The sequence below is a fragment of the Castor canadensis genome, chromosome 11 (assembly GCF_047511655.1).
Source record: "Castor canadensis chromosome 11, mCasCan1.hap1v2, whole genome shotgun sequence".
Lineage (NCBI taxonomy): Eukaryota > Metazoa > Chordata > Mammalia > Rodentia > Castoridae > Castor > Castor canadensis.
In genome coordinates this window covers 17,180,043-17,196,853 of record NC_133396.1, presented here as the reverse complement: position 1 = coordinate 17,196,853, position 16,811 = coordinate 17,180,043, and the positions used below count along the sequence as shown (strand labels likewise).

The window sequence follows — 16,811 nt, the reverse complement described above, 5'->3', positions numbered from 1 at the left end:
TTTTTGGCGGTACTGAGGTTTGAACTCAGGACCTCATGCTTGCTAGGCAGGTGTTCTACCACTTGAGTCACTCCCACAGCCCTTTTTCGAGGTAGGGTCTCATGATTTATTTGCCTGGGCTGGCCTCAAACCCCAATCCTCCTGATCTCGGTCTCCCTAGCAGCTAAGATTACAGGCGTGAGCCACTGGCGCCAGCTGACTTTTTGAGAAAGAAGTTATTTCATCTTTGTACCCCAGCAATGGGTATAGCCGTGCAGGCCTGTAATCCCAGCACTGAGGCGTCTGGGGCAGCAGAATATCGAGTACGAGGCCAGTCTGGGCTACATATTGAGCTCCTGTCTCAAAATAACAAGCACTTACACTGAGCTAAGAATCTCACACACGCACTGGCTTGTTAATTCTCACAATCTAATAAAATAGGTACTATCATTATACCCACTGGCAACGGAAGAAACTGAGGCACAGTGAGCTCATTTGCCAAGTCCACAGAGTTAAATTCTAGATCTTAACACTACTTCGGAATATTCCCTTAATAAAGCTCCACAAATGCTTGCTGAAACCGAAGAGCCAACATGGTCTCAAAGTACGTGATTTCAGACTTTACTATTATCTCCTAAAGGGAGGGCGGTCAGACATCCGTCACAGGGCACGAGTCACAGGGTCACCGAGATGGAAGGGCCGGTTTAGACACCCACTGTGGCTGAGAAAAGGACCCTTCCTCCCGAAGGTAGAGGAGGACTGAGCTTGGGAATACGGGCACCCCCAGGGGAGTAGCACTGGGTTGGAGAGAGGGTCTGGCCAGCGCCAGGCAGGCTGAGAGGTGGGGGGTCCAGCGTGGGTTCCGGAAGCAGGAAAGGCGAGCAGGTGTGGGATCTAAATTAGGCTAGGGCGGGGAGGGCGCTCCGCTCGGAAGGGCGCAGCTCGGCCTCCGCCCTCCGCGGTGGACCCTCATCTCTCGGGCGCTTCTTGGGTCGCAGGCCTGGAGGGGGGCTGAGACCCACCCAGGAATCGGGAGGACGACCGCGGACGAGTCCCTCCAAGGGTTTTCCGCCTTGAGGTCCTAACTGCGCCCTCCTTCGAGTCCGTGCTCTTCACAGAAGTGGCTGCACACCTCGGGGTAAAAGTGGGGAGCGGAGGGAGGGGAAGGAAAGAGCGGGGAGCCCCGAGGGAAGGGCGGGGGAGCCTGGGCCGGAAGGCGTCCCAGGCTCGGCTGGGAGACGGCGCTCTCTTTCGACGCCACCCGCTGCCCCCGCCCCCGAGCCGGCCGGGACGGCACAATGTCTCCGCCCCCAGCGCACCGCGCACCTCACCTTGAACGCTGCCCCACCCACCCCTGTCCTATTGGGTCTCCCGGGCCGAGACGACACGGCGATTGGTCTGTATGGCCCGCGACGGCCCCGCCTACCTCCCCGCCCCCTTTCCCGTCCGCCGGTACTTTGGACGGCGGCGTGGCGCCCCTCCTCCCTTCCCGGTCCCCGCCCCCTGGAGCAAATGCTGCCGAGCTGCGGCCGTGGGACAGATGCACGCGCTCGGGCTCCTGTAGCTGGCGCGAGCAGTCGCTGGGCGCGCGAAAGCGAAAGAAGGAAGAGGAAGGGAGGGCGAGGGCGGGGTGTTGAGGAGGGGAGGGAGGAGGAAGAGGAGGAGGTTGGAGCGCGCTCGCGCCTGGCCTCGCGCCCGCGCGGAGGGAGGGGGAGAGGGGCGCGCGCGCGCACGCTCGCGTTCTCGCTCGCTCCATCCATCCATCCTCCGGTCGCGGCACGCGCGCGCGCTCCGGGCTCGCGCCGCACCCCCCGCCCGGGAGAGGCGGGCTGGAGTGGGGGGCGGGGGGAGGGGCGCGCGGACGGCGCGCGGAGTGCGCGCGGGCGGGGTGAGGTGAGGAGGAGGCGGCGACGGGACAAGAAGGGAGGGGAAGGGGCCATGGCCGCCCGGTGAGGCGGCGAGGCGGGGGGGCGGCCCGACCCCCCGGCCCCGGGCCCTGGGCCCCGGGGAGAGGCGAGGACGGACCGACGGACATGGGGCTCCGGAGCAGCCGCCGCCGCCGCCGCCGCCGGAGGACGCGGCCCTGAGAGGCCGCCGGGCCCCGGCGCGGCCCCCCGGGCGGGGTGAGTACGGAACGGAGACGGGGACGGGGGAGGGGCCTGCGGGGGGCGGGGGGCGGGGCCCGAGGCGGGGCTTGGGCCCCCTCCCCCCAGGTCTGGGTCAGCGCCCCTTCCCCTCCCCCCGGGCCGACGCGGAAACGCCCGGCTTCCCCCGGCTTCCCGGCGCGGCCGGGGCCCCCTGCTCTCCCCCTGGCTGGGTCCCCCTTGGGCGGGGCAAGGCCGGCCGGGGAGGGGGCGCGGGGCCTTTGTTAGGGAGTCAGGCCCCAGCCCCCGGGACAATAAAGACACCCTCCCGGAGTCCTCCCCCAGGCGGACCAGGACTGTCGGCAGGCTGGGACGGAGGGGGACCGGGACGCGTCCCACTCTGTCCACTCTCTGGGGGGTCGGTCTGTCCCGGCCCGGCGCCGGCCTCGGCGGCCCCGGCTCTCCTCCCCCCAGTCGGTATGATGCAGCAGCAGTGCCGCAGGGACGGGGGAAGAGCCGCGGCCCGGTCTCCTTCCCTTCTCAGTGCCCCTGGCTCATTTGTCAGTCCCCACCCCGCTCTAGGCCGGCAGCTCCCTAAACTCGTACCCACCGTTCAGTGGGGCCCCGGACTGTGGGCGCTCTTTCTGAATCCTGTGGTGGGGGTTTCTGGACTTTGGGGCTCTTGGAGAGACTTCCGGGCCGGTCCTGAGGGAGGGAAGGTGATACTTAAAAGAACAAGTAAGGGGAGTGCCCACTCCCCGCGTGCGTCCCACTGGGCTCTCCCCACACCCCCTGCCGCTCCTGCCCATGGTGGCTGGAAGTGGCCCTTTGACTGTAGGCTTCTGTGGGTTTTGCTCCTCCAGCGCAGTGGCAGGCTTATTTCAGGGGAAGACAGAGTGGGGTGAAGGTTGTAGGGTGCTAGGGCTAGTCCTACTTCTGGTAGCAGTACCCCCCCAAGTGGACATCCTGGCAGAAAGCAGAGGTGACACTGAGGAGAGCCTTTAGGGAAGGGGGGTGTCCTTATGAGTCTGTGCAGTTCTTTGCCACACCCTGTGGGTTTGCTTTGAGGCCTTAGAGTTCCTTCTCCTCCCCCTGCTGCATTGCACCATGGGTATCAAAGAGGGGTTTGAGTTTTAGGGACCTGGGGTGAGCTGCTGCCTCCTAGAGACCCAGACTCTGGTTGGCAGTGGAGTCCAGGGCCTGAACTCAGGCCTGGAAAGGACTAGGCCACCTCTGGGTTTCAGGCCCTGAAGGACCATCCAGACCTAGTGATCCTGGGCCTTGGGAAGGGAGATACACTGATGCCAAGATTAAGCCCTGGGCAGCGAGGTGGGGAGGGGAGGTGGCAGTTTTCAGAGGTATCTTGGACTCACACCAGTACCCCCACCCCCATGTGTGCAGCCGTGTTGCCGCCCGCTGTGCTATGAGCAGTCAGAGCGCCGTCTCCACAAGAGTTTACAAATGAAAATGGAGGAAATGTCTTTGTCTGGCCTGGATAACAGCAAACTAGAGGTGAGGGCTCCCCCACGTGTGCCTCTAGTTCTTTCTCTTGATGTCTCTACGTCGCTAAATCTGGCATCCACGCCAAACAGGAATTTGGGTAGTCAGCCTTGTTCCTTAAAGGGAATAGGCACTGAAAAGGCCCAAGGATCCAGGAAGAAAGAATTCAAAGTCAAGATGGGGAAAAATGGCAAAGAAATCATGTTTGCCTGGGACCAGGAAATTTGGTTGTTGAGAGTTACTGTCAGTCCAGGGGACTGTGACTCTTGTGACTGGATGTTCTCCCCTGGGGCCCAGGCCATCGCTCAGGAGATATACGCAGACCTGGTCGAGGATTCTTGTTTGGGATTCTGCTTTGAGGTACATCGGGCGGTCAAGTGTGGCTACTTCTTCCTGGACGACACAGACCCTGATAGCATGAAGGATTTTGGTGAGCTTCAGGGTGGAAGGAGAGCGGTTTAACCCTGCCTAGAGAGTGCTTGGAGAAGTCTTTTGAAAACTGCACTAGACGCAGAGCCTGAAGCTACTGTGAGCTTAGGCAGGGGATTTGACAAGGCTGTGAGACCATGAGTGGGAACAAGAGGCAAGGGTTCCTTGCCTGCCCTGATTGCCACGCCTCTCCTGTCCCCAGAGATCGTGGACCAGCCTGGGCTGGACATCTTTGGACAGGTTTTCAACCAGTGGAAGAGCAAGGAGTGTGTTTGCCCCAATTGCAGCCGCAGCATTGCCGCCTCCCGCTTTGCTCCCCATCTGGAGAAGTGCCTAGGAATGGGTCGGAATAGCAGCCGAATCGCCAACCGCCGGTGAGGCCTCTTCTCTGCCAAAACCAGAGCTAAACATCTTTTGCAGTCTACACCATGGGGTAGTGCCCTGGGGTCACTTGTAGGATATAGAGGGTGGGTTGTTCTCAGCCCCAGATGCTCCACTGTGCCTCTGAAGTTGTTGGCAGACAGGGTGACAGCCTTGACCCTTTCTCTTCTTAACTATCGGCAGGATTGCCAATAGCAACAATATGAACAAATCTGAGAGTGACCAAGAGGACAATGATGACATCAATGACAACGACTGGTCCTATGGCTCAGAGAAGAAAGGTGTTTGGGGATCTGGGGAACCTTGGGGGACACTGGGATAAGGTGGGTAAGCAGGAGCTGGGTAGCCACTGCTCGCAGATAGTCATGAACGATGGGGGGAGAGTGTCGTGCGCTTTTCTGTAAATGTCCTTAAGAACAAGTAACCCTGTTCTTTTATCTTTTTTGTCCCCCACAGCCAAGAAGAGAAAATCAGACAAGGTGAGAGCCGGGGCGGGCATGGGGGAAGTTTGGGCGAAGGACAAATACCTTCCCATTTGGGCAGGGAGTCCTCTGGTGTCTTGACTCAAGTCTGAGGTCATGGTGGCGGGGGAGCGGGGGCTCCCTGGGTTTGGGGATGAGGGTGTCTGGTGGGCAGGAAAGCTTCAGAAGTTTTGGAGGTGTGGGGGAGGGGTTATAGGCAGACATGCCTTTTACTGGGGAGAAAAGAGTAGGAATTTGAGGATGTTTCTTTGTCAAATCTTTTTTCCTTCCCTGGGTTCTCGGCTCCCCCTTATCGTTGCCCTTTCCCCAAAGCTATGGTATCTCCCATTCCAGAACCCCAATTCCCCTCGAAGATCCAAGTCTTTAAAACACAAAAATGGTAAGTGGGACTGCAGCAACAGGAGTGCTGCTAGCTGTGTCTTCTGGGAATTGTGAAAGGGTGAAAGGAGGAGGGATGAGTAGGGGTGTGAGGGAGGGCCTGTGATCCTTCTGTCACCCCCACTTCCTCTCTGGTTATTTTCAGGGTTCTCTGTCTGTACCTCTGCATCAAACACCCTTCCCCTTCTTTTTTCTTCTTCAGGGGAACTTAGCAATTCGGATCCTTTTAAGGTGAGTAGAGGATGCCCCTCATTCTCCTTCTTGTTGTCTTTGTGAGGTGACTGGGATTTGAACAAGTGAAGTCAGAATGCTGGTAGTTGGAAGCAGTAGTTATTGGTTATCATTATTTATGGTCTTTCTGGATCCCACCTCATTGGTGTGCGAGTGGGTTGGAAGGACTCACTTGGAAAACTCTCACAGAGGCAGGAGGATGGGATTGTCCACTCCCACCCCCGTACCTTTTTTGTCTGTTCTTCTCTCCTCTGACCCATACTTCTGGTTCTCTCACAGTATAGCAACTCAACTGGGATCAGCTATGAGACCCTGGGGCCGGAGGAGCTTCGTAGCCTGCTCACTACGGTGAGGAACTGGGGCAGGGGACCCTTGGAATGGGCTGGAGCTACAGGCAGAGGTCAAGACCCTAAAGGAGGCTGGTGACATAGCGGGTGGGGGCCATAGAGTTCTCTTTCTGGAAGCAGATTTCCTAGCCTCTTTGCTTTGCCCCCCTCCCCCGCCCCACCCTTCAGGGCCATTTCTGCTTGTGCAGTATAGAATAAGTGCAGAAGAGAATGTCTAAGCCAGGCACAGGTGGTTCATGCCTAGTCCTGGCTACTCAGGAGGCAGAAATCAGGAGGATTGTGGTTTGAAGCCAGCCCAGTAAAATAGTTTGTGAGACCCTATCTTGAAAAAACCCAACACAAAAGGTTGGTGGAGTGGCTCAAGGTATAGGCCCTGAGTTCAAGCCCAAGCACCACAAAAAAAAAAAAAAAAAAGTGTCTAGAGTAGGTTCCCCTGCAGGTTCCCCTGATCCCTCCTTTCAGCTTATATTCCTCTTCCAGCAATGTGGGGTGATTTCTGAACACACCAAGAAGATGTGCACAAGGTGAGCACAGAAATAAGAAATGGGGCTATGGGCTGGTCCTGCACATGGGTCCAGATTATGCCTGGATTTGAGCAGTGGGATTCCTACCCTTCCACTTCCCTCCCCTCCCAATAGTCAGGCCTTACTTAGGCCACCCTCTAGGGCTCTCCACTCACCCCTTCCCTTCCTTGTCAGGGTCTGATAATTCTGTCCCCACCAGGTCCCTGCGCTGCCCCCAGCACACTGATGAGCAGAGGCGAACTGTGCGGATTTATTTCCTTGGGCCCTCAGCGTAAGTGACTCTGTCAGATGGGTGATGGGTTGTCGTGTTTTAGGATGGGGATCAATATCCTAAACCCCTTCTTTGGGCCCTTCCCTTTCCAGAGTCCTTCCGGAGGTCGAGAGCTCCCTGGATAATGACAGTTTTGACATGACTGACAGCCAGGCCCTGATCAGCCGGCTTCAGTGGGATGGCTCCTCTGATCTCTCACCTTCTGATTCAGGCTCCTCGAAGACGAGTGAAAATCAGGGATGGGGTCTAGGTATGGGTGCAGTTGGGTCCCAGGGGCTTGCTGCCCAAAGGCCTGGGGGCACCACCTCTCCTTCTATACACCACTCATCCATCGTGCCTCTTTTCAGGTTCCAACAGCTCTGAGTCACGGAAAACCAAGAAAAAGAAATCCCATCTGAGCCTGGTAGGGACTGCCTCCAGCCTGGGCTCCAACAAAAAGAAGAAGCCAAAGCCACCGGCTCCCCCAACGCCCAGCATCTATGATGACATCAACTGACTCGGGTGCAAGGGATAGCCTTTGGCTGAGCAGAGCCCTCTCTCCCGACCCCCACCCAGGTGGCATAGCCTGGCACATGGACGGCTGCTGGGGGTTTGGGCTTGGGAAGCTTGGTGGGCCGCGCAGGCAGAGGATCTAGTTATGCACCCCTGGGGGGTGTCAAGGTCCTCTGCAATGAAGCACGACCCCTTGGTGTGCAGGACTCAGACCTGGATGTATTATGCCTTGGACATAAGTTTGGTGGGGAGGCAGTTTTCCTATTTATTCTGTGAGTTACTGGATGTCCAGCTAGGCCAGGGGCCTGACCTGGGCACTGTGCCAGGGCACTGCCTGTCCCCCACCCCAGGAACTGGACTAAGCCCTGCTGAGGGGCGTTGTGGCTACCTGGGAGGCCGTGGGTTAGAAGCTGAGCCTGGAGGGGGTCTCCCCCAGCTGCCTTCAGCAATGTGAATGGGTCCGGTGCTTGGAGCTGAGGGGCAAGGCTGTGCGTGTTCTGTCTGTGTGCAGTCCTGTCAGATGCCCCCAGTCCCAGGGGTCGGCAGGCACAGAGTACTGTGTGCTGAGGTAGGCGCCCAGAACTGCCGCCGCCTTTCCTGCCCCTCACAGGGGCAGCCCTTCCCTTCAGTCCCCAGGGGCCTCCTTGGCAGCAGGAGCTGTCCTTTTGTTGGGTGCCAGGAAAGGGCCTTCAGTCTCTACAGCTTCAAGGGATGGAATGGGAGGGTAGGAAGAGGGAGCTGCGGATCAAAATTACTCCCCCTGCCATCCCTCCCACACCCAGGACTGGTGAGGAGTGGGGCCCCAAGGTGAGAGGGAACGGTGCTGCTTTATTTGAAATGTTTTCTTACCTCATTCCCTGCCCCAGGAAGGGGCCCAGCCTCACCCTCCTGGGGTGGCCCCATGTTCCTCCTGCCCACCCTGCCCTGTTGCCCTGCCCTGCTGGGGCAGCCTGAGTTCCCAGCTGCTGCTTGCCACCCCCTCACCTTGACCAGCTTCAGTTCCTCTCAGTGCTCCTGCCTCCAAAGCCTGCCCTATTTCCCTTTCCTTTGCCGCTTTTAAGTTATTTATTCTGTACTTGTGGTTTGGGGCTCTGAGGAAAATCTTAAATCTTGTGCCTCTCCCCCTTTGCTAGGAGTGGGGTGGGAAGAGAGTGGTTGCTGTGTTTCAGGATGTCAGTGGAGGGGTTGGGGTGTCATTGCCCTTCTGTGGGAATGTCATGCCAGGGTGCCCACCTGTCTGACCTACATCCTGAAGAGATGTACTGTCCCACCTCCATGTGGGCACCATCACCACCCGGAGCCGAACTGGAGGACCATGGTCTGGGCTGGGAGCAGAGCTGACAGGGATGGAGCTGACCCTGAGCCGAGTTCTCTGGCACTTGCTGGACATGCCCCCTGCCACTCTCACATTTGGGTAGCTAGTACCCAGGACTGATTGGACTGATTTGGGTTAGGGACCCTGGAGGGTTAAGGGAACAACAGATAGGGTTGCATACCCTATCTAGAACCCCAGTCTCCCCCTGGGGTTGTTCTGATTGTGGCTGATGCCTGGTTACAAATTGGTTTTTAACCCAAGTATTGTGATTATTTTTTAAAAAGCCAAGCCAATTTTGGCAGAAGTTAGAATAAATTCTGGGGCCTGGGCTCCTCTGTTCTTGGCCCTCCACATCCTTCTCCCTAGAAAGGGAAGCCAGAGGGAGAGGAGGAGTTCAGTGAGCTTCCAGTGGCTTCCAAGTACATGCTTGGAATCTGTTGAAGGTGAGGGGAGGAAGGCCAAGAGGCCACTCTTCCTTGAGAGGCAGCTGCAGCTCAGGCCCTAATTCACCCTGTCCCCTCTGGCCTCTTCCTTTCGCCCTTCTAGTTGGAGGAGGGAGAAGTGGGGAGTAGTTTTGGAAACTGGTTTGTCCACATAAACTTCCCCACTGTTCTTTGGCCCACCCTCAGGGCAGAGCCCCCTGCCCAGGCTGGGTAAGAGATGGGCTTGGTCCAGCAGGGACCCTGAGGGAACAAACCCCTTTCCTTCTGGAGAGAGTGCCTCCCACCCCCACCACATAGTTGAACAGGGGCTAGGAGCTCCCCACTCTAACAGCAGGCTCTGTGGGTTTCAATTCCCATCCTCCCCACCCTGGCTAGGTGTCGTCCACCCTGTATCCTATCATGTGTCTGAGTGTGTGGCGGGGGTTCTGTACTAATTTCCATGGCCGGTGGCTTTTCCTTCCATGCATCACTCCCCCCCGCATGCCCAGGGGCCACCCGCCTGGCATTACCGCATGCTGGGGTCATTGGGGGAGGGGGGGGTGGGGCTCACGCTGTCCTGTGGTCTTGAGATTTTTATTTTTGCATATGTAATCCATCCTGTACAGGTAGCTAACTTTGTAAACGCTGTGTATTCCCTCTGCCCCCATGGCTGCTGGTGTAAATAAACTGCATCTCCCATTGGTAGCCTGGCCTACCCACCCTCATTACCATGTTGCTGAGGGCAGAGCAAAGCCATTCTCTTATGTCACAGAAGGCGCCACAGCCACAAAATGGAAGTTTATTCACAGATACTATCCAAGAGCCACAAAGGCAAGGGCCTAGAGCCTGGTGATCCATACCCAGAGCTTGTCCTTGGAGCTGGGCAGGGCAGGACACTGGCTGAAGGCCAATGCTCTCTTACAGCCTTAGGCCTAGGGTAGCAGCAGCTGTGGCCTGGCCTCTCCCAATGCTGGGGGCTTGGCCTTGTGCATCAACCCCTTTCTGACTGAGCTCTGTGAAGGACTATTTTTAAAAAAGCAAAGTGCTTTGAAAGAAGGGAGAACACCCTATTCCTGTCAAAGGGGTAGAGGGAGGAGGTGGCAGTGGCTGGGTATCTATAGTAAAGGTTGCAGTCTTCATCCCTATGCAATTTCAGTCTCAAAAGATAGACACTCAACTAAGGAGTGGAGAGATGCTCCATTACAGAAGTATGCTGGGGCCATGCTAGGTTGCCCCAGCAGGCACTCTTAGGTGCTAGGAGGCAGACATGCAGGATGCTGGAAAGGCTAGGGGCACAACTGGGAGGGAATCCTTAGAGCCCAGGCTTCCCAATGAGCTTGGCCAATGGTTCTGAACTCCTTCTGGACTCTTAGAGAAGGAAGATGACATCCCTGTGTCTACCTGAGTTGTGCTTACACAGAGGGGATGTCTGCACCCCTGTGGACATGAGGGGATGCCCCACCTGCCTCCCGTATCTTACGGACATGATACCCACCACATCCTTTTCGTCTCTCCCTCCCAGGGCCTTGGGCCCAGATCTGGCCAGGAAAGCGGGGAGGCCATAAGGGAGGAAGACCATGCCTTTCATTTTCTCCCTATGTCCTTATCGTCCATACATCCCAAATACTAGGAAGCTGAAGAAGACTGTAACTCCCACCAGGGAGACAGTGGCAGGTGCTGTGAAGAACTGGCGGTAATTAATACGGAAGTACCAGACCACACCCAAGAGCACCACAAACACAGGCACCATGAGGCTGCCCACATTAACACCAAGGCTGGGTGGTTCAGTGGCTGGCGGGGCCAGGGAGCCTGAGGGACCTGGAACAGCTGCCCCTGGGGGTGAGCGGTGGCAGTGAATCACACAGTTGTCGGTAATGTTCAAGGAACGCAGTGTGCGCGATGGGTCCTGCAGCAGGCGGCCCTGGTAGATCAGTTTCATCTGGCTCTCTTGTCCAGGGAAGTACTTGCTGCAAGGATAAAAGATGGAAGAAAAGACAGGATGAAGGATGAAAGAATAAACAGGCCTGCACCAAGAAAGCAAGGCAGAGGGGAGAAACTTGACAGGTGGGTTTCTAAGAAGTCTCCCACTTGCCCTTAGTAGGGGCTTGCCTTTACACTCTCCTACTGTTCCCGTCTGCATTCAGAGCCAAGGTCTATGGGCACAGGGCACAAGCAGCCTCCCATTTTCCAACACACTCACCTCTTCAGAGCACCCACAGTGTCCTCTGGCCTGGCCACAGCCAGCTCTTCAGTGTCATTAAGGAATTTGAGCCGCACATTGATGAAGCCGGGGCTGGGAGGGAGGCAAGTGCTCTCCTCTGGTCTCAGCGGGTCTTCTGGACTGCCACTCTCCAGGCCCACTTGTCTTTTGGGCAGGCCTTGGATGTCAAGGAGATGCTCAAGGCTGGGTTCCATACCACTCCCAGCTCCAGATTCCCCAGTGGAGTCTCCCCCACCTTCGCCAGCTTCTTCAGCCTTCTCATCATTACCCTCTGATGGATGGGGGAGTTCAGTTGCCTCTGGGGTGCCTTGGCCCGCCACCAGCTGGTCCACATGCCCCAAGTGGAGGACAGAGGTGTCACCTGCTGACACAACAGTGCCCAGGAGCTGGTTGCTACTGCTGTCTGCTACATAGGTAGAGAGCCAAGCTAGGACCAAGGCTAGAATCAGCACCACAACACCTGCCACCACCATCACCTCATTACCCACACCCTCAATGAGGGTGACATCAGAGAGCTCCATGGCCTGGTTGCTGACAGGGTCCACACTGCAGGAACAAAGGGAGAGAGTATCAGCAGAGCCTGAGGGGTTACAACTGCGTTTCTAACTTGTTTACATTCTAACTGAGCCAGCATGGGAAAAAAAAAAAAAGGCGCTTGCTATCTTTTTTTTTTTTTTCTGTGGCACTGGGGCTTGAACTCGGGACCTACAACTTGAGCAACTTCACCAGCCCTTTTTTTTTGAGTTAGGTATTTTCGAGATAGGGTCTCTTGAACTATTTGCCATGGCTGGCTTTGAACCTTGATCCTCCTGATCTCTGCTAGGATTACATGTGTGAGCCACTGGTGCCTGGCCGAGCTTGGTGTCTTGTACAAGGGGGAGCATGAATATGAGCACGAATAATAAGGAAAACCTCACAGCTTTGCTGCTACAGCTACTACTGCTTGTTGCTTATTGGTGGGGAAAAACATCTGGAATTCTGTGAGCCCAGAGTTTTCCTGGGATTTCTAACACCTGGACAAGTACATATGTCCTCTGAGCAGCCTCTAGAGAGAGGCCGAAAGGCTGAATCTTTTATTTTGGAGCTCCTCTGGAAAGACTGTGCAGCCACCCTTGCCAGATTGTCTCATTTGATTCCCATCTCATAGGTGGTCACAAATCCATGCCAGATCTCAAGAACCAAAGAAAACTGACCTACCATCCACAGCAGAGTCTGATCACCCAAAAGGACAACTCTGCAGAGGCCACCAGCAGACAAGACACTATGCCGCCTCTGAAACCCTTCTGGCAAGACCTGGGGAGCCACATGGGACAAGCACGAGGTGACTCCTCTTGGGTCACCCTGGGGTCACGACAGCAGAAACCACTGCATAAGTGAATTGATTAGGAAATGACAGCAGATCTCACAAGCCCCATCTCAGGGTCTCCTGGTGCTGTGAAGGTTCTCCCTCTGCAGTTTCTTCAAAAGGCAAGAAGGATCTCGGCCTGCTCCTTGGAGTACCTACTCTTTCGCTCGGAGAATCTGCAGCTCTCACAGCTGTCCCCGGGCAAATGCATCTAGTGATTATCATTATCCGGCTATTCTCACAGCACCTATAAAACTTCATTATGCTTATCTACCTGTCCATCTCTCTATTACTCTCCCAGAAGACAAGAATCACATGGCTTTCTCTTTGTCCCAAAGCGCCCAGCGGAATATCATAGTAGTTGCTTCAACAGTATTTGTGGAAAACATCAACATCTGAATAATTTCTACATCCTTATTTAATAAACTGGCCCGGGAGTGAGGAAAATGATAGCTAATTACTATGTAACCTCCAACGACTTGCTCAGAGCCTCAGGTTCCTCATCAGTAAAATGGGGTTAAAAATAGTACCTACCTCATAAGGTTGCTTTGAAGATGACGTGAAATCATCGAAGCAAAATAATTAGCACAATGCCTGCCACATGGTAATAGTTCAATAAACAAATGGTAGCAAATATGTATTACTCCCAAAACTAACCTCTGATGATGCTAAGAAGGTTAATGTCACTAACTGTGATTTAAGGAAAAAGAAATTGCGGCGAAGAGAGACAAAACGACTGGCACAGACACAGGGAACTGTGGTGGGAGGGGCCGGGCAGGTCCCCAGGTCTCCTTCCTCCGAGGCCTTTGCTTTCTCCTTAGCTTGTGAGCGATTCTGACGGCGCGGTGAGGAGGGGTCCCTAGCCCTGTTTTTTCTAAGGCGAAGGGTCCTCGGCTAGGCGGTCTTATTCCCGCAGCAGCAGAATGGAGTTCATGAGTCCCCGAGTCGAAGGGTTGCCGGGTCCCAGCGGTCGTACCCAAGCCCAGCCATTCTAAGCCCGCGATGGGTAGAGTCAGGTGAGGGGGTCACAAACCATCCACACCCCTCAAACTTCGGGGCGGGGCTGGGGGACTGGGCGGGGCTTGAGAACGCAGGGAGTTATGGGAAATTAAAGGGGGCTTGGACTGCTACTGTGCCTCGATGGGGAAGGAGGTCCTCACCTGACAAGGCCAGGATAAATGTTTTGACTCCGCCAGGACGGCCCTTAAACTCGTCTTTCCGTAGGGGCCGGGGAAGGGGCTGGCTATCCCCGATTCTGTCCAGGGTCCCGTCTCTTCCGGTTTTTCCCGGAAACTGTTAGAATGAGGGACAGGAAGTCCTGCCTCCGCGCCTGGCAGTAATGACGCAACGCTACGTAAGGCGGGCTGACGTAAATGTATCTTTAAATAAAAGGGACAGGTTTCTCAGCGGAAGGAGGGGCGGAGTCATTGTTGGCGGGATCCTGGGCCTCCTGGTGCTGAGCCACGCCTTGTGGGCGGGGCCTTAGGCGTCCCGGCTGAGAGGCCGAGGCCTGAAGGGGAGGAGTGAGCCGGGGAGGTGCTTGGGAAAGGGGCGTGGCCCGTGTCTGGAAGGTTTCCCAGGCTGGCGCTGCTGGGCGGACTCTGGACGAGGGTTCAGTCTGCAACCTAATTCTTTGGGCCTCGCTCGCTACCTCCGGGACGGATGGGATTTGTTACTGCTCGGCGATGCGCACCGGCCTCCAGGTTAGTGTGATCAGTAAGGTCTGGTCTTTCTGACCTGCAAGAACCCAGCCCTGGGTTAGTCCGGGAGAGGACACAAGTTTTACTCATCTTGCAATTCTCGAGGAGTGCGGCTCCAGGTAGTGTGAAACCTCGATGGATATGGCGGGAAAGCATTTCAAAGCAGACACACATTCAGCGCTTTTTTTTTTCCACTTGCGGTTCTGGGGACTGAATCCAGGGATTCGAGCCTGTTCAGCAAGTACTCTACCGCTCCAGTTAAAGTTTTATTTCAATAAAAGAAATTTGTATTTTGAGACAGGGTCTCAGTTGCCCAGGCTGCCTCAAACTTTCGATCCGCTTGCCTCAGCCTCCTGAGCAGCTGGGATTGCAGGCATGAACCACCACGCCCACAGAAAAGCAATCAAAAACAGGCAAGGAAACAAATTACAATTTCCAAGAATTTATCCAGGTTTTTGAGATTAAAATTTCTAAAAATATGTGGGGTCGGGGGCGGTTGGTGAACTGATTAAAGTATAAATAATGCAGACAGGGCTAAACATAAGCGAAGAGCTCTTTGATAGTTTGAATCAAGTGAACACTCGTTTTCTTCTAGTTACCAACCTACAAAGAATCACTGGTTTTTCTGGTATCTATCACCATAGATTAGTTTTCCTTGTTTTTACTGGGATTTTAACTCAGGGTCTCCTGCTTGCCAGGCCTGTGTGCTGCAGGAGCCACGCCCCCCGCCCTTTTTAACTTGCTTATTTATTTATTTATTGCGACACTGGGGCTTGAATTTAGCGCCTACACCTTGAGCCACTCCACCAGCCCTTTCTTGTGAAGGGTTTTTTTTTGAGATAGGTTCTCGCGGAACTATTTGCCGGGGCTGGTTTCCAACCGTGATCCTCCTGATCTCGGCCTCCTGAGTAGCTAGGATTACAGGCGTGAGCCACCGACGCCTGGTTTAAGTTGCTTTTTGAATAGGGTCTCCAGTTTATGCCCAGGCCAGCCTGGACCTCAGTCCTTCCTATTTTACATTTGCAGGGTAGCTGGGGTGACAGATGTGAACCACCACACCTCTTACTGGTTGAGATGAAATCTCCAGAATTTTTTGCCTGGGCTGCACCTGGCCTCCATCCTCCTGTTCTCTACCTCCCAACTAGCTAGGATTACTGTGGGAGTCACAGCCCCCTTCTGTTTTACCCTGCTTTTGTACTTTGTTGTTTTGTGTTTTGTGGTGGTAGAAATGAACTCAGGGCCTTCCATGTGCCAGGGAAACACTGTACCACTGAGCCAGGTCCTCAGCACAAAGTGATTTTTTTTTTTTGGTGGGGTTTGAACTCAGGGCTTCGGGCTTGCAAAGCAGGTGCTCTACCACTTGAGCCATACCTGCCTGGGCTGGCCTTGAGCTCTCATTCTCCCAATCTCAGCTTTCCAAGTAGCTAGGATTGTAAGTGTGAGACACTAGCTCTGAGGTGATTTTTTTTTTTTTTGAGATTGTCTCCCTGTATTGCCCTAGCTGATCTCTAACTCCTGAACTCAAGTGATCCATCTCAACCCCTGGAGTAGCTAGGACTAAAGGTGTGTACCATTGAGCCATGCAACATAGTTTTTTGTTTTTTGGGTTTGTTTTTTTTTTTCCTTTGGTATGGGATGTGAACTCAGGGCCTTAAGTTTGCTATGCAGGTGCTCTACCACTTGAGCTACAACCATGGGTCTTCACTCTTTGGACATTCTTCATGATGTTGTTTATGCAATGTTTGTTTTCCCTAAACTATTGAACTTAGGTATTTTCATGCTTTTTTATATGCAGTTATGGTGGCTATAACATGGTGACTTTTGCCTCTAAATCTTTTTTTTTTTTTTTTTAGTACTGGAGTTTTGAACTCAGGGCCTACACCTTGAGCCTCTCCACCAGCCCTTCTTTTCTGAACGGTTTTTTGAGATAGGGTCTTGAGAACTACTTGCCCAGGCTGGCTTTGAACTGTGATCCTCCTGATCTCTGCCTCCTGAGTAGCTCAGATTACAGATATGAGCCACTGGTGCCTGGCTTATAAAGTCAAATTTACACCTCTTCTGTGCCTTGCTCAATTAGTCTTTTATGCTCTTTACTGGAAAATCTTTTCCTGTCACAAAATACATTTAGTCACATACATCTTTTTGGTTTTTGTTTGTTTTCCAGCAGGTTGTAGACGTTACAGAAAAGGCCAGGCTGCTGGGGTCTGCCTACTGTGCAGGGTAGAAAGTTCAGCATGTTCTCTGGAGTGAGGTCCCAGCTGGGCCCAGAACTAGGGGGGATTTTCTTTTCTTCTCTCAGGCCTTTGGGTCCATGAAAACTAAAACAAAACTTTGTCTAGAAAGGGGAAGCTGCTGCTCTGCTGAACCAGGTCAAAGACTGTCTAGTGCTGGTGAAAGGGGATCTGTGTAAATGCAAGTCCCTGGAAAAGGGTTGAGTGGAGGCTGCAGACCCAGGCTCCTGATCCCTGTCTCTGCTGTCTCTGCTGGCCACTCCAACTGACAATAGGACTGGATAGCTCAGGATCCCCCAGAAAAGGACAGGCCAACCGGTTGCTGTGCACCCCTTTGTCCCTCTACCACAGGCTCTGGTCTGAGGGGAGCCTTGTGTCCTATGGCCTTTTTCCTGCCACCAGTAACACTTGCTCAGGGCAGAAAACTTGGATGCCACAGAAGAGCACAAAGAGGGAAAATAAACATGGAGTGACGGGAA

General features: G+C 54.6%; 2 protein-coding genes and 1 long non-coding RNA gene across 9 annotated transcripts in view; 2 read left to right on the top strand and 1 right to left on the bottom strand.

The window, feature by feature from the left end:
- Window positions 1-1,886: 1,886 nt before the first annotated feature.
- On the top strand, window positions 1,887-9,540 carry Atxn7l3 (ataxin 7 like 3). Of its 5 annotated transcripts, none has more exons than XM_020164678.2 (13): window positions 1,887-2,102; window positions 3,465-3,575; window positions 3,861-3,993; window positions 4,195-4,366; window positions 4,557-4,654; window positions 4,830-4,852; window positions 5,189-5,234; window positions 5,379-5,464; window positions 5,744-5,812; window positions 6,292-6,335; window positions 6,535-6,606; window positions 6,699-6,856; window positions 6,954-9,540. In XM_020164678.2, exons 2-13 carry the CDS (start codon window positions 3,525-3,527, stop codon window positions 7,100-7,102), a joined length of 1,101 nt encoding a protein of 366 aa, XP_020020267.1. In that variant the 5' UTR covers window positions 1,887-2,102; window positions 3,465-3,524; the 3' UTR covers window positions 7,103-9,540. The 5 variants fall into 5 exon arrangements, with proteins under 5 accessions (XP_020020267.1, XP_020020265.1, XP_020020270.1 ...); XM_020164676.2 differs by having other exon boundaries at window positions 5,168-5,234; XM_020164681.2 differs by having other exon boundaries at window positions 1,889-2,102; window positions 5,436-5,464.
- A 77-nt stretch (window positions 9,541-9,617) lies between these two features.
- Tmub2 (transmembrane and ubiquitin like domain containing 2) lies at window positions 9,618-13,714 on the bottom strand. 3 transcript variants are annotated; one of them, XM_020164675.2, is made up of 3 exons: window positions 13,562-13,714; window positions 11,036-11,602; window positions 9,618-10,802 (listed from the first exon to the last, which is right to left on the bottom strand). In XM_020164675.2, exons 2-3 carry the CDS (start codon window positions 11,575-11,577, stop codon window positions 10,439-10,441), a joined length of 906 nt encoding a protein of 301 aa, XP_020020264.2. In that variant the 5' UTR covers window positions 11,578-11,602; window positions 13,562-13,714; the 3' UTR covers window positions 9,618-10,438. The 3 variants fall into 3 exon arrangements, with proteins under 3 accessions (XP_020020264.2, XP_073901650.1, XP_073901651.1); XM_074045549.1 differs by lacking the exon at window positions 13,562-13,714 and adding an exon at window positions 12,936-13,545; XM_074045550.1 differs by lacking the exon at window positions 13,562-13,714 and adding an exon at window positions 13,059-13,545.
- LOC141413704 (uncharacterized) overlaps window positions 13,685-16,811 on the top strand; it is a 28,838-nt gene continuing 25,711 nt past the window's right edge. Inside the window, exon 1 of the long non-coding RNA XR_012438512.1 lies at window positions 13,685-14,104. This is a non-coding gene — a long non-coding RNA (uncharacterized lncRNA). The remainder of the gene's footprint in view (window positions 14,105-16,811) is intronic.